This window comes from Mastigoproctus giganteus, chromosome 5 (genome assembly GCF_048544385.1).
Source record: "Mastigoproctus giganteus isolate SK-2022 chromosome 5, ASM4854438v1, whole genome shotgun sequence".
Taxonomy (NCBI): domain Eukaryota; kingdom Metazoa; phylum Arthropoda; class Arachnida; order Uropygi; family Thelyphonidae; genus Mastigoproctus; species Mastigoproctus giganteus.
The window spans coordinates 53,491,500-53,512,690 of record NC_143579.1 but is presented as its reverse complement, the minus strand read 5'-3'; the positions used below and the strand labels follow the sequence as shown (position 1 = coordinate 53,512,690).

At 39.1% G+C, this 21,191-nt stretch overlaps 1 protein-coding gene across 4 annotated transcripts in view; it reads left to right on the top strand.

Annotated features, from left to right (window-relative positions):
• Positions 1-21,191, top strand: part of LOC150085398 (uncharacterized) — a 650,000-nt gene that overhangs the window by 534,418 nt on the left and 94,391 nt on the right. For all 4 annotated transcript variants that reach the window (XR_016546970.1, XM_090374027.1, XM_090374026.1 and 1 more), the window contains exon 26: positions 9,343-9,472. Coding sequence is in view for 3 of the 4 variants with exons in the window: in XM_090374027.1 (XP_090230153.1) it covers positions 9,343-9,472 (130 nt within the window). In the remaining variant the exon portion in view is untranslated. The remainder of the gene's footprint in view (positions 1-9,342; positions 9,473-21,191) is intronic.

Sequence of the window (21,191 nt, the reverse complement as noted above, 5' to 3'; positions counted from 1 at the left end):
TTTCATTTTCTACCACTGTCAGTGTAGTACCATAGAGTTGATACATTACTCTGGGCAGGAGCAGCAGTGTGTAGCACACGCTTCTTGATTAGACCGGGGTTTGAGCCCGTGAGCCACCAAATATGGAAAGGTTAGGGAATGACCACCGCATATCCCCGGAGCAATATGGCCTTAGTTGTTGCTAATGTTATACTATTGCACTTAGTTGCTAATGATACTATTGCACATGGAAGACTTAGTTGCAGTCTTCCATGTGCAATAGTATCAAATTTGTCTGGTATGCAAAATATCAGACATTATTCTTGTAGCTTTCTGAAGAGAATTGATTTAATGGATGACTTTTTTCCATATCTTATCTTTATTTGAGTGACTGCACATTGGTTGACTGCACCTTTGCCATTAACTGTGCATGGAACTGCTGATGATTTTCTGGAATGTGCAGTTCACAGAATTTGTCATTGCATCTTTCACCTCATTCACTCTACTGAAATGTCATCCCTGAATTCAGCTAAGGTTGTATGACTGGAGAGGTAGAGGAGCGTGGAAGGTGTGGCAGTACTTTGATGCAGTGCGTGACTAATGGATTGGTGCACTATTCAGGAGCAACTATTTCTTAACAGTCTGTAATTATTGCTATATATAGCAAATGGCATCCTAAAGATGACACAAAATCTCCTTACACAATGTATTGTTAGCACTAAATCTTTTGGTTTAATTTCATAATAAACAATTCCTTTGTCCAGAAGGCTTGAAGCAATATTATACTTGCTTCTGGCCTTGCAAAACTTTCGGGTTGTCTTGTTCTTTCTAACAGCAGAGCAGCTCTTGCTTTGGGGAAATCATATACAGGTGACTACTTAACACTGATAATTCGTTCCGGAAAAACAAAGCGCTAAGTGAATCCATGCTTGTTTGTTTGTTATGTTTGTTATTTGGTTTTTAGGAGCATTAGCAACTAAGGCCATATTGCTCCGGGATATGCGGTGGTCATTCCCTGACCTTTCCGCATCCTCCGTATTTGGTGGTGACGGGCTCGAACCCCGGTCTAATCAAGAAGCGTGTGCTATGCACTGCTGCTCCTTCCCACCTGGCTACGGAGGCGCCCGAATCCATGCTGAGCGAGTGCCACATTCTCATAAGGTAACATATGTATTTGCGAGTTGTGGTCAGTGCCATAGGATATTTCCTAATAAATAATAAATGGTAGTGAAAAGATGCACAAATGTCGGTCAAAATATTTAATATTCAAATATTTGTACATATAAAAAATTCTGCATTACCTACGTATATAATTATGTGGTAACTACTTATGTATCAAAATTAAACTTAAAACTCCAATTACAATCATGAATTTAATTGATCTAAATTGATTTTAATTGATTTAATTTAATTGATGAATGTAATCATGAAAAATGTGTCGATTTTCGGTTGTACCTTGGCCCTCTTCCTGGTAAACTAAAAGGGGTTTTAATTTTAAATCCCCCACAGCGTTACTATCCAACAATAAAGCCAACCAATCCTTTGCTGCTTTGAAACCTGGCATGTTTTTTCTTCTTTCAATGTGAAACTTCTTTTAGGCATTAATTTCCAAAAAAAAGTCCTGCTTCATCTACATTATCTTCATCTTGTCCTGCTTCATCTCTTGTTGCCACTCCAACATGCTGACTGTGAAAACAGTCATTGGATTGGATGACTGTGGAAAACATTCATCCAATAAATCTATAAAAGTCTTGCTAGTATGTGAGTGATCAACACACAAATTTGAGTCAACATCTGGAAAGGTTAAAATTCCCCATTATAGGACGTTCTGATTACTAGCCCACTCTATTTCTCTGTATAGTTGTTCAGTAGACTCATTACAGTCATTAGTCCTATAGCATACTCCTGCTGTCAGTTTTTGTTTGTACCTTACTATAAACCTTACTAAAAAGTTATCAGCTTATTACATTATCATTTAAAGTTTATTTCAGCTATAAATTATATGAAACAGAATCATAAACATTCTGATAAAAATCTTTTTTGTTGTAAAGTGTTAGAATTAAAAAAACAAACTACAACTATGTTATAGTTTTTGTTAATTCCAAGTGTAGTTTGTTATGTTTCATTGATTATTATGAAATACATTAAAATGAATGTACAATTATTTATTATTCTTCTTTTGGGGTGCTATAAGATTTTGCAAAAAAGGTGCCTTGTAGGCATTCACCATTCCCATTTCTAGCTCATCTCAGCCTACCTTTTATGCCATACAAACATGCACACCTGCTCATAGCACCAAAAATATCTGCAAAATCTCAATAGTGGTTTCTCAGTTTCTGGAAGATCTTGACAAAGAAAATTAGTATGCATAGAACAAATTAATTGATTTTCAGGTTGTTATCAGGAAAATGACTAGTCTGGTAGAACCAGGCAATGTCCAAAGATATGATGAACTAAAATCATCTTGTAATATAGGAGGAAAAGTAATGTGAAGAGCAGTTTGATATGTTTTAACGTATTCTTCGTTATTTAACATAGTACATTGTGTCGTACAGAGATATTAAATGGGTTTAGTAGTGTTCGTTAGCTTCTTATTTTGAATTTAACCAGCAATTTTTGGAAATTACGACTCCGGGTGTTGGCGCCAATGTTGTTGAACTACCCACCACATTGTAGTCGATAAGAAATAGCTTAACGTATATATATCTTGAACTGATAGCGAAGGTATAAAGTAAAACTAGATAATGTAATACGAAGCGCTGTATTAGGAATCTGTTAGCTTATTATAGTATTATTAATTAATCAAAAATAATATTAATCTTATTAAATTTTATTATTAATTAAATTGTATTTAAACAGAAATCATGACCCAGACTAGAGCTGCAAAGCAAAGATCACAGACTAGCAAGAGTGCTGTGGCTCAGGGGAGAAACGAAGGGGACAATACTCCAATGCATCACAGTCTCAAAAAATGTGCAAAATGTGAAATGTTTGCCGACCTTTCTAAAACAGGACATGATCTAGCCAAGGATGCCGTTGTGTGTGCTAGGTGTCTGGAGTGTCAAGAAATTAGGCACCAACTCAACGTTCTGATGGGCGTCTATGAGAGCTTGAGGTGTAGGGTAAAAGCCCTCAAAGAAATTAATATGAGGAGCCCATCAGGCTCTTAGCTGCCCAGCTCAACGACAGAGCTCACTCCTGTGTATCAGGCAACACAGAGGCAATCTCAAAGGCAGAATGCGCTGGTCCCAAAGAAACTAGTTATTGTTGGTGACTCTATTGTCAGGGAGACTGAGAATATACTATGTAAGAAGGATAGGTGGAACAGAACCAGGATGTCTGCCAGGGACAAAAGTTGATGACATTGTACAGCAGATATCATCTTTTCAGGTTACAAAAGGTGATATTGTTGTACACGTTGGAACTAATGACATTAAGAGTAAGAGATCTGTAGATTTACTCAACAAGTACAGCTCAATGTTGAAAAAAAGTCATGAGTTAGGGTTGAATGTGAAAGTGTCTGCAATTCTGCCCAGACACGATAGGAGGGAGTATATGATGAGAGCCTTGTCAATCAAATCGGCCCTGGAGAGATTGTGCAAGACTCAAGGGGTAGGATTTTTTTTTCAACCTGGTCTGTGCTTGTTGACAGGAGAGTCTGCTTCTACAGGGAGGGGATTCACTTAAATAGAAAGGGTGCAAGAATATTTATTTGCTGATGCTATCGAGGCAGTGTTAGATGGTCGGAAAACTGCTAGCATGGGGGGGGATACACAGACTAAAAGGTTAACATTGGCCACAGGCAGAGGCAAAAGTGATTCTTGCACTGCTTCTATTAGAATGGGCAGCAGACTGGAAAGCAAGGTAATGGAGATTTCCAGGACTGCTAAGAGTCATAGTGGAACAAGTAAATACATGGGCTATGTTAGGGTGGCTAGGAACAGGTGCATGTATACTTTCATGTACACCAATGCTAGGAGTATAGTTAATAAATTTGATGAGCTAGAAGTGCTAGTCAAGACATCAAAGGCAGATATTGCTGGGATATCATAGGCGTGGTGTCACACAGATATAGGCAGTACAGAGTTGGAATTTGGAGAGTACAATATGTATAGGAAGGATAGACAGGATAGGAAGTGAGGAGTGGTTATGCTGTTAGTTAAGAAACACACAAAATCTAAGGAAGTGCATCCAATTGATGCTGCTGGACAATGCATGTTGAGTCTCTTTGGTGTGAAATAAGACTGGGAAAGGAAAAATGAGAGTAGGCGTGTGTTATATGCCTAATGAATCTGATGAGTATAATGAGCAATTGTGCAGAGAAACAGAGTGGTCCAGTGAATCTGAATGTCTTATAATGGGAGATTTTAACTTTCCAGATATTGACTGGAACTTGTCAGTTTGTCACTCGCACACTAGCAAGACTTTTGTGGATTTATCTCTCTGTTTCCTCTCGAACAGCAACATGTTCGAGAGGAAACAGAGAGAGTAATACTCTTGATCTGATTATCAGTAGTGATTCTTCATGTACTAAGAATCTGCAGATAAAGGAACCACTGGGCGATAGTGATCACAATGTATTGATATGGGAATTACTTAAAGATGTAACATTAGCATTAGCATTTAGCATTAGTAGAGGCATTTGATGCAAGAAAGCAAGCTTATGCAGCATCAGCCAAAAAAAAAAAAAAAAACCACTTCCACTTCACCCCTCTGTTCGTTCAAAATACCTGTCCAGCTGAGCCTTAAACTTATTTAGGCTATCAACCTCCACCACAAGGGATGGAAGTCTGTTCCACCAACCAACCACCCGCTGGCTAAAGGCAAATTTCCGCACGTCTATCCAACATCTGTCTTTCCTCAATTTGAATTTATGCCCTCTCAGGTGATTTTTCTGAGCTAGAGGAAGAATCCCATCAGCATTGAGCATGCTTAAACCATTCAAGGCTTTATGCACCTCTATCAGATCACCTCGCTGGTGCCTAGTCTCCAGACACTGTAATTTGCAAAACTTAAGCCTTTCTTCGTAAGAGCACCCCTTTGTTCCATTCACTAATCTTGTTGCCCTTCTCTGTACTCGTTCCAGCAGCTCTACATCCTTCTTGAAATGAGGCCTCCAGACCTGTATACAGTACTCTAGGTGTGGCCTGACCATTGCCTTATACAATGGAATAATCACCTCCTTATCCCTGCTGGAAAAATTCCTGTATATCATTGACAATACTCCATGAGCTACTCTTGCAGCCCGTCTGCACTGCTCAGAGAACTTCATATCTGCCTGCACAACCACCCCCAAGTCCCTTTCATTCTCTACCACTGTCAGTGTAGTACCACAGAGTTGATACGTTACTCTGGGGTTGCTGTTTCCCATGTGTAGTACTTTACATTTGTCAATGTTAAACTTCATTTGCCACCTCCCAGCCCATCTGCTCAACCTTTCCAGATCCTGTTGCAGCAGCATAGTGTCAGTAGTGTCCTTGACAACCCTGCCAACCTTTGTATCGTCTGCAAACTTGGACATTAAGCTTGATATACCATCATCAATATCATTTATAAATACAGAAAACAATAATGGACCCAACACTGAGCCCTGAGGGACTCCACTAATAACATTAGTCCATGATGAGCAGTGTCCATTGATTACCACTCTCTGTCTTCTCCCCCTCAACCACCCCTTTATCCATAGCAGCAATTTGCCTCCAATGTCACACTGCTCCAATTTGTGTAGTAGTCTTCCATGTGCAACAGTATCAAAAGCCTTTCTAAGATCCAAGTATATAATATCAAAGTTATTCCCTGCATCCAGTTCTTTTGTGACTGCATGATAGTATCTAATCAAGTTGGTCAGGCAAGATTTCCCCTTAACAAAACCATGCTGTGTCCGAGCTATAACTGAAGTCTTGTCTAAATGATCCTGCAGTGCTTCTTTAACCAGTGCCTCCATTAATTTTCCCGGAACAGAAGTTAAGCTCACAGGTCTATAATTACTTGTGTCAGCCTTTGATCCTCCTTTGCGAATTGGGGTCACATTTGCACATTTCCAGTCTATGGGTACCTCCCCTGAGTCCAAGGAAGCTCTCATAATTATGGCTAAGGGTTTGCTTACTTCCTTTGCTGCCTCCTTTAATATAACTGGATAGATCCCATCCACCCCGGGTGCCTTTCTTGTGTTTATCTTCAACAGTTTCTCCTCCACTTTACTCCCAGTTATTTCAAGATTCTGTAGCTTACTGCTAGAGTTGAATACACCTCTGACATTCCCCTTGCTGAATAACTCCTCATGTGTGAATGTCGATGCAAAATATTCATTTAGTTTGTTAGCTACCTGAGCAGGATCATCAACAGTTGACCCATCAATATCAAGTGGACCAATCTGATTCATCCCCTTCCTTCTAGAGTTTACATAAGTAAAGAACTCTTTGCTGTTTTTCTTTGCATCCCTTGCCAAGGATTTCTCGTAATCTGCCTTCGCCTGCCTAACCTCCTTTGTAACTTGGTTGCATATCAACTTGTATCTATCATAGGCTTCTGTGTCATGTGTTAATTTGTAAGTATCCCATGCATTTTTCTTCTCTGCCATGTGCCTCATTAGTTCATCTGACATCCATTTTGGCCTAAACCTTGAACAATATTTCTTAGTTGGTATGTAAAGCCTAGTAGCTTCCAAGATAAGTTCTTTGAATGCTTCCCATTTTGAATTTGCTGTTGGTAACATCATCAGTTGGTCCCACTGTATAGAATTTAAATACTGTCCCAGTCCATCGTAGTCGCCTTTACGGAAGCAATAACCCTTCCCTTTACCCCTAATGGTAGTTACCTCTTTGAGTAAATCCCACTTCCATAACTACCATAAAGGCAAAAGGAACGGGCTTTTGCTTTCGTAAAGTTGACTACAGAGGTCTCAGACAGTTTTTAAATTCTGTACAGTGGGCTCAACTGATGATGTTAGCAATGTTGAATTCTAAATGGGAAATCTTCAGGGACTTATTTTTGAAGGCTACTAGACTTTTCATTCCAACTAAGAAATACTGTTCAAGGTTCAACCCTAAATGGATGTCAGATGAATTGAGACTCGTGGCAGAGAAGAAAAATGTATGGGATGCATATAAAGTATCAGGCAACACAGAAGCCTATGGCAGGTATAAACTAGTCTGTAATCAAGTCATAAAGGAGGCTAGGCAGGTGAAGACAGATTATGAAAAATCTTTGGCAAAGGATGCAAAGAAAAACAGCAAGGAGTTCTTTACTTATGTAAACTCTAGAAGGAAAGGGATGAATTAGAGTGGACCACTTAACATAGATGGGTTGATTGATGATCATGCTCAAGTAGCTGATAAACTGAATGAATCTTTTGCATCTACATTCACACATGAGGAGTTATTCAATGAGGGGAGTGCCAGACGTTTATCAAATGCTAACAGGGAGCTAAGTGATTTTGTAATAACTGACAGCAAAGTGGAGAAGAAATCGTTGAAGTTAAACATAAGGAAGGCAGTTGGGGTGAACGGGATCTATCCAGTTATATTAAAGGAGGCAGCAAAGGAAGTAAGCAAACCCTTAGCCATAATTATGAGAACTTTCTTGGACTCAGGGGAGGTCCCCATGGACTGGAGGTGTGCAAATGTATCGCCAATTCACAAAGGAGGTTCAAAAGGCGGCACAAGTAACTACAGACCTGTTAGTTTAACTTCTGTTCCTGGGAAAATAATGGAATCACTGGTTAAAGAAGCATTGCAAGGTCATCTAGACAAGACTGCAGTAATAGTGAAGACACAGCATGGGTTTGTCAAAGGGAGGTCTTGTCTGACCAATTTCATTGGTTACTATGATGTGGTCACAAAGGAACTGAATGTCAAAAATAATTTTGATATCATATACTCGGAATTCAGGAAAGCTTTTGATACTGTTGCACATGGAAGACAAATGTTATTAGTGGAGTTCCCCAGGGAAGGTGTTGGGCCCATTGTTGTTTTTGATATTTATCAATGATATTGATGAAGGTATATCAGGTTTAACGTCCAAGTTTGCAGATGATACAAAAGTTGGCAGGGTTGTTAATGACAGTAATGATAGTATGCTACTCCAACTGGATCTTGATAAGTTGGGAAAATGGGCTGAGAAGTGGCAACTGGAGTTTAACATGGACAAATGCAAAGTACTGCATATGGGTAGCAATAACCAAAGAGAAACGTACTAACTGGTTGGTACTACAATCAGGGAAGTGGAAAGTGAAAAAGACCTGGGGTAATTGTGCAGTCAAATATGAAGTTTGCTGAGGTGCAGACAGGCTGCCAGGGCAAGTCATGGAGCCTTGTCAATGATATATAGGAATTTTGCTAGCAGGGACAGGGAAGTGATTATCCCATTATATGGTCAGGCCACACCTAGAGTACTGTGTACAGGTCTGGATTCCTCATTTTAGGATGGATGTAGAGTTGCCAGAATGAGTACAAAGAATGGCAACAAGATTGGTGAGGGGAACAAAGGGGTGCTCTTACCAAGAAAGGCTTAAGTTCTGCAAATTGCAGTGCCTGGAGAGTATGAGGTGATCTGATTGAGGTGTATAAGGCCTTGAATGGGTTGAGCAAACTGAATGCTGATGGGATTCTTCCTCTTGCTCAGACTAAGAACCTGAGCGGACACAGTTTCAAATTGAGGAAAGATAGTTGTAGAATAGATGTATAGATGTGCGGAAATTTGCCTTTAGCCAGTGGGTAGTTGATTGGTGGAACAGGCTTCCATCTTTTGTTGTGGAAGCTAATAGCCTAAATAAATTTAAGGCTGAGCTGGACAGGCATTTGGAACGAATGGGGGGATGAAATGGAAGGGGGTTTTTTTGGATAATGCTGCATAAGCTTGCTTTCTTGCATCGTATGCCTCTACTAATGCTAATGCTTAGTAGAGGCATGCGATGTAGAGTTTATCATAGAAACTGCTTTATGAATAATCTGAACAGTTTACTAAATGACATGGCACCTCCATAGCAGCAGTGCTTAGCACATGCTTCTTGATTAGACCGGGGTTTGAGCCCGTCACCACTTGATACGGAACGGTCAGGGAATGACCACCGCATATTCCCGGAGCAATATAGTCTTAGTTGCTAATGCTCCTAAAAAACCAAATATCAATATCAAACTAAATGACATTATTTTTGTCAAGTAAGAAATTGATGTAATAATATAAATGTAATTAAAATTTATAAACTGTAGAATATCTTTTTAAATTAAATAATTAAATTAATACTTTGATTTAATATAACACTTGTCTTCTTTTTTAATTGAATTATTTAGCATCTATTATATAACTCATGCTGAGTTTTAAACATTCTGTGTGTTTTGTTTTTTTTTTTTTTTTTTTTTGCAGAACTTGCCTGCTTAATCGATCCTTTGTCATTGCTGCTGCCCTTCTTTTAGTTTCCTTGTCCAGTATACTTTATACAAATTTTGATGATGATATGTTTAAATATTTCTTTTCGGCCAGTTCTGGGACATTGGTATGTATGTGTACCTGTACAAGTATTTTCCTTCTGAAATGTTTTAATCAGTTATTGTTATTTTCTTTCTTATAATAAAGTTATATATCTCCTTTCATTAAATGCAAAGATTATATAATAGTAAAAAATTTGTTGTTGTTGTTTTTTTTATTTTTTCAATTTTTATTTTTTATGAAAATTCATATAACATCAGTGGGCAGATAAAGAATCCAGAGAATTTTTTTTTTTTTTTTTTTTGTTAGTTGTTGGCACATCAGCATCTGTGGCCATAATGCACCTCCCAAGGCACTAATCTGATCCAAGCCCGAAGCGGGATTCGAACCCGCAAACTTTGGATTTGCCAGGCAGGCACTTTACTCACCCAGCTAGCCCAGTCAGCTATCCAGAGATATACCAGTTAATTTAAGAGAACTTTATCATACCATGAAATGTTTCACTAATTTATGATTATAAAGCACCAGAACTTTTACTAGTTTCTTGATCATATGTGGTTTTGCAAATTATATTTGTATGCTATGTAATGAAATGAAATATCATAATGTCACAGATATTAAATCACAATGCACATTTTCGTTGTCATGTTTCATTATCTTGTTTTTGCATAATTAGGTCTTTTGAAATGGAACAAACATGAACATATTTCAAACAAGGCATATGAAGATGTCAAAGTTTTCTGATGATATAAAGGTTAACAGGGTGTTTAATGACAGTGATCATGGTATGTTACTGCAACAAGATGTAGAAAAGTTAGGCAGATTGGCTGAGAAGTGGCAATTGGGTGTAATATTAACAAATATCAATTGGGTGATACCACACTCAAAATAGTGGGTGGAGATAAAAAAGAAAAAAAGACTAGGGATAATAGTACAGTCTGACTTGAAGTTCTCTGAGCAATGTGGACAAGTTGCTGAAACAACTAATGGGATTCTCAATGATAAACATGAATTTTTCCAGCAGGAAAAAGAGTTATTTGTTATTTGTTTGTTATTTGGTTTTTAGGAGCATTAGCAACTAAGGCCATATTGCTCCGGGATATGCGGTGGCCATTCCCTGACCTTTCCGCATCCTCCGTATTTGGTGGTGACGGGCTCGAACTCCGGTCTAATCAAGAAGCGTGTGCTACGCACTGCTGCTCCTTCCCACCTGGCTACGGAGGCGCCTCAGGAAAAAGAGGTGCTTATCTCATTGTTATAAGGCAGTGGTTAGTTTCTGCACCTTGGTTTCTATATACAAGTCTGGAAGCCTCATTTCAGGAAGGGTCTAGATCTGTTGGAATGGGTACAGAGACAAGGAAGAAGATTATTCATTGGCATAAAAGGGTACTCTTACAAACCTCTGTTCTGCAAGCTGTAGTGCCTAAAATCAAGCCACCTTTGAAGTGACTTCATTGAAGCGTTTAAACAGTTCAATCAGGTCTCTTCAATTCTCTATCACTATTTGATCGGTGGCTAGTATACAGTTGCCCTAGTTGCCTTCATTGTAGTTGGCAATTGCAAAGTAAGACATGCAAAACCTGAACTTTTGTAGTTTGTCACTTGACCATTGAGCAGTGGGTTAAAACATACCACTCTGGCATGAAAATCCAACAAAAACCAAACACTACTACTGATTTTGACTAGTGAAAGATCAAATTTATCTTTCTTTAGTGTCAGCAACTCAAGAAAGGTGACAACATTAGATGGTGATAGAGAGAGTTATTTTACTCAGAAATATGGGAAATCAAGTGAGAGAACAAGTGTGTGAATTGCTGACACACTTACAAAGTAGTTATAGTTATTTATTACTTCCTATAAAAGTGGTTCCATCTACTCATTTGTTTTACTTCTTGTAATTAATGTAAAATCATGATATTTTTAACACGGTTAAGGTAAATTCATTAAGTTACTTTAACTAATTGTTTGATTTATATTTAGTTTCTTTCATTAAAAATTTAATTAGAGATAGCTTTCATTTCTTTTTTTATGATCATCGCAAACAATGGTAATTTTGTTTTTTTATCTATTCCTTATCTAAAATCAGTTATTAAAATTACTTTAATTTTTGTAAGCTCTTGCAGCATTTTTTAAGCCTTTTTTAAATTCACAAGCAGTGAGATGTTTTATTATAATTATATACTTGATATGGATTTCTAGAAGTTATAATTTTCTAGAAATATATATATATATATATATATATATATATAAAGAGTGGCTGTTTACCAACTTTCACTAGTGAGTGTAAATAGTTGACTTACAGTGCCTAAAACATTCATGAATATGTATTGGCATTTTTAAATAGATTAGAACACCATATTATGTACTTGAGGCAATATTAACAGATTAGCAGCAAGAATATGACAACTACCTTTTGGCAATGTCAGTGGATTAGTAGCAGTCAGACTGAAAAGAAAAGAAAAGAGTCCTTGAGAAAATAAAAGTATTCTTGTTTGAATCTATGATTTAATGTATTGATGATCTTAGTGAGCTCCCAGAGATTTTTCTCAGTATCTCAGTGGCCTAGTTTTTGAGCCTGAATAGCAGCGAAAATTTGCAGTTACCATATGACTGTGTTGGTAGATTAATTATAAAAAAATCCCAGACACAGTAAAGATATTTTTCTTTGGATCTATGAGTAAATGTACAAATGACTTTTACAGGTACCAGAGCAAGGTGTTATCCCCAGATTTTTCTCACTATTTTTCCTGGTTCAGTCTGGCCCTAATTAGTATCAAGGAACTTGAGGCTGCCATTTGGCAGCATTGACAAATAAGTAGCAATAAAATTGAGATAGCTATTTGATAGATTTAGCAGTGACTATAAATGCTTGCTCATGCCATCTGCAAGAAAATATATTATTATCGTGACCACATAAAATTCTTCCCATTCTATATTGTCAAGTTTAATTTTTCTCATACTTAGTCATCACTTAATTTTTTTGATGTAGACAGATATATACACAGTAAATTTTAACAAAAGGTATTATAACTGCAGATGATAAATCTCTTTCTCTACTTTAACTAGTAGCTGAAAAACAATAATCTTACCAACCATGGATAGATATTGCCATAAACAGTGATTATATAGAAAGCAACAATTGGATCTGCAGCTCGGCAAGATTAAACCCAAATTCAGTAAGTCCTCGACTTACACGATTAATTCGTTCCAGAGATTTCCACAAGTTGAAAACCCATGTAAGTCGAATAGTGCTTAAATATGATCTATTTTTAATTGTATATTCGTTTGAAAGGAAAATTCAATCAAATCAACTTCTATATATGAAATCTTTGTGGAAATAAAACTTTATTCAATATCCTGTCTAGTACATACTCGTATGTAAATATAAAAACGTATATAATTTAGCGAAAAAAGTTTAATTTAGCTGAAAAGAAATACTAATTGTTTAATTTTTTCTCAGACTCTGGAGGTTTTGATGGTGTCTTGAAGTACTTGTCCAATGATGTCTGCACTGCACTCTTTTTTTCTAGTCATAAATCAGTTTGTAGCATGCAATTGCATCATACACCGCTCCAATCACTTTTTCAAACCATTCGGTGTCTGGAACCTAAGTTTTTAAGCCAGCTAGTCCTTCGTCGATCATTTTAAAGCATTTTGCCATTTCCTTAGTATCAAATCGTTTTGATGGTTCTACTTCTTGTACGTCCTCCAAAACCTCTTCTTCATTTTTATGGTCATCAGGCTCCATTCAATCTTCATTGCTTAATTCCTTTCTATTTTTATTCTTTCTATTCCTTACAATTCAATAAAGTCATTTTTCTCTAAATTTAATTCCAATATTCTGGTCATTTCCACAAGCTCTCTAATTACATCTTCATTTTCTTCACTTCCCGAATCATCTTGAAGAATCTGGGGGTGAGTTTCTTCCATACAGCATTCATGGTTGACACTGTAATTTCACTCCAAGCAGTATCCATGTTTTTAACAGCTTTGTAAATGTCGAATTCTTTCCAGAACTGTTTCAATGATCTGGCATTCTGTCCTTCAGTTGCTCTTACTGCCTGTCTAAATGTTGTTCGTAGATAATATTTTTTGAATGTCTGTATTAGACCCTGATCCATGGGTCTAATAATTTTCATGTTTTCATGATAGTCACACATATAGTTGTTGCGTGACCAGGTGCATTATCAACCAGCAGTAATATCTTAAATGATAGGTTGTTTTCTTAGCAATATTTGAAAAATTTCTTGTGTCACCCATGCTTTTCAATTGGACAGGTAGTGATGCCTTTGAAATATTTTTGAAGACCCTTGGATTTTTGCTATGGAAAACTAACAGTGGTTTTATTTTGCAACTTCCAGCAGCATTTCCACCAAAAAGAAGGATTAATTTGTCCTCTGATACCTTAAATCCTGGCATAGTTTTTTCTTCTTGCAATATGTAAGAACAATCTGGCATTTTTTACCAATATAAACCAGTCTCGTCTACATTGAAGACCTGTTGTGGTAGGTAATCCTCATTTTTGATGATTTCTGCCAAAGTCTTAGGGAACTCCGTAACTGCTTCTATGTCTGCACTAGCAGCCTTACCTGTAACTTTGATGTTGTGTAGTTTAGTACAGGCCCTTAAATCTTTGAAACCATCCATGGCTTGCAATGAATGTTTCACTAGCAATATTCTTACCATGTTTACACTTTAGTTCTTCAAAAAGACGCACGGCTTTTTCTTGTATAAGCATAATACTTATCGGCATTCATTGTAGTTTCATGTCTTCTATCCAAATCATCAATTTTCCCATTTCTTCTATTCATAAGCATTTTCTTTTGGATATGATTGTAGATTGCATTGGCACAGAACTTTTTAAGTGCTGCATAATCCGAACTTTTTCTTTTATAATGGTTCTAACAGTCGATTCATTCATTTTTCATAAACACATGCAATGTCCATAAATTTCTTGCCATTTTCAGGTTGTTTAATGATTTGTACTTTAGTCTCCATTCTTATAATGTTCCTCTTCTTATCACTATGATTAATATTCTCACCATTTTTTCTTTTCGCAGACATATTTAAGGTTTATATTTATTTTGTGAACAACAAGTATAAGCTCACAAGATACAACTTACACTTCAGTAGTTAAGATGAAAACAAAGCACCGGTGCCACTATCAATTCACATTAGCAGACACTAACGCAATCTATTATATTTAGAATGGTGCTTAATAGATGCCATGGTTAGTCATAAGTAGAAGTAACACAACCGCATATCTACGAATCCACGCAACTCGCATCTGCTTAAGTCAAGGACTTACTGTACCACCATTGTAGTGTGTCAGTAATGAAAGTATTAAATGTTCTTTTTTTGTGCTGGATCAAAAATTTTTGGGACACCAACTTAGATGTGAAAATAACATTCTAACATAAGTCATATTTGAGATTTCAACAGAATCCAAATAGTTTTTTTGAAGAAAATTACCACCAGGGGACAAGGAGAAATGGTTGTTCCAACTAAAGAAATCTTATTTTTTAGAATTTAGGAAATTAAAAAAATTTGAATTCAAGTAAAAAAAAAAAGTCTTCTATTATGACAAGAAAGAAAACAATATAATATAATAAATACATTCATTTGATCTAACCCATAATTTTCCAATGTCATAGGTATTTATTTAGGCTCATTATTATATATATTATAATATAAGGTTATAAAGCTATTGCATGAGGCTATGGTAAGGTTACATCTTGAGTACTGCATACAGGTCAGAAGGCCTCATTTTAGGAAGCATGTAAATCTGCTGGAATAGAAGCAGAGAAGAGCAGCGAGATTGATGAAGGGAATGAAAGGTTGGTCTTACCAAAACAGGCTTCAGTTCTGCAAATTTAAGCAATTTGAGACTAGGCACCTGCGAGGTGATCTGATCGAGATTTTAAGGCTTTGAATGGATTGAATAAGCTCAATGCTAATGGCATTCTTCTTCTTACTCAGACTACACACACATGAGGGGGCATAAATTCAAATTGAGAAATGATGGTTGCAGGATAAATGTAAGGAGGTTTCCTTTCTGCCAGCCAGTGGTTGGAACAAGCCACCTTATGGTGTTGTGGTGATGGGCAGTTTGAATACATTTGAGGAAGAACTAGACAAATTATTGGAGGGGTGGTCAAGTGATGTGGGCAATTGATTTTTTTTTGGCTGATGCTTTATAAGCTTGCTTCCTTGCATCACATACCACTAATAATACTAATAATAATAAGTACAGTCGTAGACAAAACCAGGTAGCCAGGATAATACATCAGAAGCTAGCGAGGAAATACCAGTTGATCAAAGGCAGTGTACCATACTACAAGTACAAACCCCAGGCAATAACATTAGCATTAGTAGAGGCATTTGATGCAAGAAAGCAAGCTTATGCAGCATCAGCCAAAAAAAAAAAAAAAAACCCACTTACACTTCACCCCTCTGTTCGTTCAAAATACCTGTGCAGCTGAGCCTTAAACTTATTTAGGCTATCAACCTCCACCACAAGGGATGGAAGTCTGTTCCACCAACCGACCACCCGCTGGCTAAAGGCAAATTTCCGCACGTCTATCCTACATCTGTCTTTCCTCAATTTGAATTTATGCCCTCTCAGGTGATTTTTCTGAGCTAGAGGAAGAATCCCATCAGCATTGAGCATGCTTAAACCATTCAAGGCTTTATACACCTCTATCAGATTACCTCGCTGGTGCCTAGTCTCCAGACACTGTAATTTGCAAAACTTAAGCCTTTCTTCGTAAGAGCACCCCTTTGTTCCATTCACTAATCTTGTTGCCCTTCTCTGTACTCGTTCCAGCAGCTCTACATCCTTCTTGAAATGAGGCCTCCAGACCTGTATACAGTACTCTAGGTGTGGGCTGACCATTGCCTTATACAATGGAATAATCACCTCCTTATCCCTGCTGGAAAAATTCCTGTATATCATTGACAATACTCCATGAGCTACTCTTGCAGCCCGTGTGCACTGCTCAGAGAACTTCATATCTGCCTGCACAATCACCCCCAAGTCCCTTTCATTCTCTACCACTGTCAGTGTAGTACCACAGAGTTGATACGTTGCTCTGGGGTTGCTGTTTCCCATGTGTAGTACTTTACATTTGTCAATGTTAAACTTCATTTGCCACCTCTCAGCCCATCTGCTCAACCTTTCCAGATCCTGTTGCAGCAGCATAGTGTCAGTAGTGTCCTTGACAACCCTGCCTACCTTTGTATCCTCTGCAAACTTGGACATTAAGCTTGATATACCATCATCAATATCATTTATAAATACAGAAAACAATAATGGACCCAACACTGAGCCCTGAGGGACTCCACTAATAACATTAGTCCACGATGAGCAGTGTCCATTGATTACCACTCTCTGTCTTCTCCCCCTCAACCACCCCTTTATCCATAGCAGCAATTTGCCTCCAATGTCACACTGCTCCAATTTGTGTAGCAGTCTTCCATGTGCAACAGTATCAAAAGCCTTTCTAAGATCCAAGTATATAATATCAAAGTTATTCCCTGCATCCAGTTCTTTTGTGACTGCATCATAGTATCCAATCAAGTTGGTCAGGCAAGACTTCCTCTTAACAAAACCATGCTCTGTCTGAGCTATACTAGCTATAATACTAGAGACCCCAACCCACAGGCTGTACTGAACAGATAAGACAATCCCACACAACAGACCGGAAATAACCCTTGTGGACAAGAATAAAAAGGCTACATATCTAATTGATATTGCAGTGCCCAACACTGGTAACCTCCAGAAAACCCATGAATTAAAAATCAGGAAGTACGCAAACCTAAGACAGGAGACCAAAGAGATGTGGCATAGGCAACAAGGACTATCCCGATCGTCGTGTCAACCACCGGTATGGTGCCATAGACCCTACATAACAGCCTAGCAGCAATAGGGCTCCCAGAGAACTGCAGAAAGTTGCAATCCTGAACACCTGTAAGACAGTCAGAGTTCCTCGACAAACAATAACACCAGACATAACAACCACCCTGTGTACTTGGTAGCAATACTTATCGTGAGGCAGAACTCCCAGTCAGGGAGAAATAATAATAATAATTAGGCATGCTGGCCCAGTGGTTAAGACACTGGAATACCAGACTGTGGACCCGGGTTCGAATCCCGCATTGGTGGAATCTATTACGCTGGGAGACTGATATAATAATATATTTAAAAAAAAAAAATCGCAAAAGTCACCCCATTGGACTTACCTTCCCCAAGAGGCGCCTCCGTAGCCAGGTGGGAAGGAACAGCAGTGCATAGCACACGCTTCTTGATTAGACCGGGATTCGAGCCCATCACCAAATACGGAGGATGCGGAAAGGTCAGTGAATGACCACCGCATATTCCTGGAGCAATTTGGCCTTAGTTGCTAATGCTCCTAAAAACCAAATAACAACAACAACAACCTTCCCCAAGGTGGGAGCGACGGCTGAGGTGGATAGTGGCGTCATCTGGTGTCACTCGCGAAAACTAAAAAATAAATAAATAAACCACTGGACATAAGCCGAAGCTAAACAAGTCCACCATAGATGGATGATGTCGCAGAAAAATATTATTCATACTGCATTGAGTGTGGCGCATGATAAAGTCACTCGCGTTCAGGCCTTAGGCAGAGGGGTCGGCTCGAAAAGTTGGAGACAGTCTCCTAAGCAAGACAGTGGAGCAAGTGACGCTGTCCCCTGTAAGGCTACCACAAAAGAAGGGCAAGACGATCCAACCCCACCAACTGGAAGTGTTTCCTGCGCAACTGTGCTAGTGACCACCCAGGAAGGAAGAAAACGCCAATGCATGAAGTGGAGCATTGAAATGAATACATACATCATGCGAGCATACTATGAAATAACCAGGCTAGAGACCGATATGACAATGTACAGATCTCGACTACATACCAAGTGGTTGGAACGATACCCGGATATTCAGGTCACCGAACGGCGATTAGCAGACCAAAGAAGAACCATCGTCACGAAGAACCTAATAGCTCCTACCATCTTGGAAAAAATCAAGCACAAAGAATATGGTCAATATGGAACCAGAGGAGGAACAGCATACCGTGTATCTAGAGGAGGAACAGCAAGAAGAAATACAACCCAGAGTAGCTGAAGTGGAAAGAGACAAAGTCATGCTATCCAGAATAGAAGACGAGTGGAAGAAGGCTCTAACAGAATTCGAAGGAATGGACCCCACAAGAACCCACGTGATACCTAAGCAGAGGCCAAATAAAATCCTGTGGAGAGTAACAGACCACCTCAATTGGCAAATAATGCCACATTACTTTGACAACAATGGTGCAACACTGGAGGCTATCCACACAGCCGTATACTGTGCTGCCATAGCAGCCACTAGGATTAATGGAAAAGAAACTAGAGACCAGCAGCAGCAGACGAACCGAAAACAGAAGGAACCGCCAGCTTGGGAAAGAAGACTTCAGCAGAAGATAGAAGAATTAAGAGCCAAGATAGGTCGGTTGACCCAGTACCAACAGGGTAATAGAAGTAAGAAATTGATTGGAAAGGTGAAGAGCATCCTCAAGAGAGACAGCGTCCACAGCAAACATGAGACCAGAAATCAGAGAATAGGAGAATACGTGGACACACTGAAGCAGAACCTCCTCGCACTCAGCAAGAGACTACACTGATACAAAGAGAGCTCCCAGAGGAAATTAAACAACCGAATCTTCAATGAGGACCAAAGAGCCTTCTACAGGAAACTGGGTGAACATGAGAGCAGGAAACAGACCACCTGAGAAGAAGACAATCGAAGAGTTCTGGGGAAATATCTGGAGCAGTGAAGTAAGATTTAACAGCAGAGCACCCTGGATAGAAGTAGAACGGAAGAAAACGAAGGACATACAAGAGATGAGAGAGTGGGAGATTCAAGAAGAAGTAAAACAGTCAATCAGGAACACCCAAAACTGGCGAATCCCGGGAATTGATAACATTCACAACTACTGGTACAAGAAGCTCACCTGCACACACACACACACACACACACACACACACATACACACACACACAAGCACCTAGCAGAGCAAGTTCAGTCGAATGACAAGGCACCCGGAGACAATCCCGGAGTTTCTCACTGAAGGAGTCACATATCTGAAGCCTAAAGATGAAGATACAAGAAAACCGGCGAAATACAAGCCAATCACATGCCTCTCAACGATGTACAAGATCCTGACCAGCTGCATAACTAAGAAGATATCAGACCACTTAGAGAGTCAGAACATAATGGCCGAACAGCGGAAAGGATGCAAGCGGAAGAGCAAAGGATGCAAGGAGCAATTAACCATAGATGCTGCAGTTATGGAACAACCTTCAAGAAGCACCATAACTATACAACGCCTACATCGATTACAGCAAGGCCTTTGACTCCGTACCTCATAGCTGGCTAATAGAGACTCTGAAGATCTACAAAGTCAATCTGATAGTGACAAACTTCCTAGGAGCAACAATGGTGAAATGGAGTACCACCATTAAGGTTGAGAGCATCACAACCAGGCCAATTCCCATTAGAAAAAGAATCTTTCGGGGAGATGCTGATGCTCTGAGCCCACTATGGTTCTGTCTAGCACTCAACCCACTATCCACCAGGCTCAACAGCAGCAAGTATGGATATAACCTCAAAGAAGGAAGAAAGACCCTGTACACTCTCACCCACCTGATGTACATGGATGGCATCAAGCTCTACACGGCAACCGAGAAGCAACTACTCCAGATCACCGAAGAATTCAGCAAGGACATCAGGATGGAATTTGGTCTAGAAAAATGAAAGACCCACACACTGCACCAGGGAAAATTAGTTGGCCGAAACTACAAGCTGCTGACTAGTAAAAAGATCGAAGCTATGACAGAAGGAGAGACCTGGTTCTGTCTAGCACTCAACCCACTATCCACCAGGCCCAACAGCAGCAAGTATGGATATAACCTCAAAGAAGGAAGAAAGACCCTGTACACTCTCACCCACCTGATGTACATGGATGGCATCAAGCTCTACACGGCAACCGAGAAGCAACTACTCCAGATCACCGAAGAATTCAGCAAGGACATCAGGATGGAATTTGGTCTAGAAAAATGAAAGACCCACACACTGCACCAGGGAAAATTAGTTGGCCAAAACTACAAGCTGCTGACTAGTAAAAAGATCGAAGCTATGACAGAAGGAGAGACCTACAAATACCTACGGATGATGCAGGCTGAGCAGTTAGAGCACAAGGAAATCAAGAAGTGACTGACTGAAAAATATCATCAGAGACTCAGAAGCCTACTGAAAGCAAAATTGAGCGGAGAGAACACAGTTAAAGCCATAAACACCTATGCAGCTCCAGTACTAACATACACATTCGGGGTCATAGATTGGACTAACAACGAGCTAGAAGATATCATGCAAAAGATAAGGACAAGGATGACCAAGAATTGCCAACACCACCCGAAGTCAGCAGTGGAGAGAATAACAATACCTCGGAAAGAGGGAGGAAGGGGCCTGATAGACCTGACAGAACAACAGAAAACAGCGATAGTTAACATGGAGGATTACTTCGAGAACAACACAGCACCACCCCACCAGGCCATAAGGAAGATAGATAAGTGGTACACCCCACTCAACCTAAGCAAGGAAACCCCTCCCGCCCAGACAGTACAAGAAACAAAGTTAGAAATATGGGCAAAGAAGACACTCCATGGCAGACACTATAATGACCTCCATCAAGATCACGTTGACACCATTGCTTACAATGCATGGCTCACAAGCGGGACGC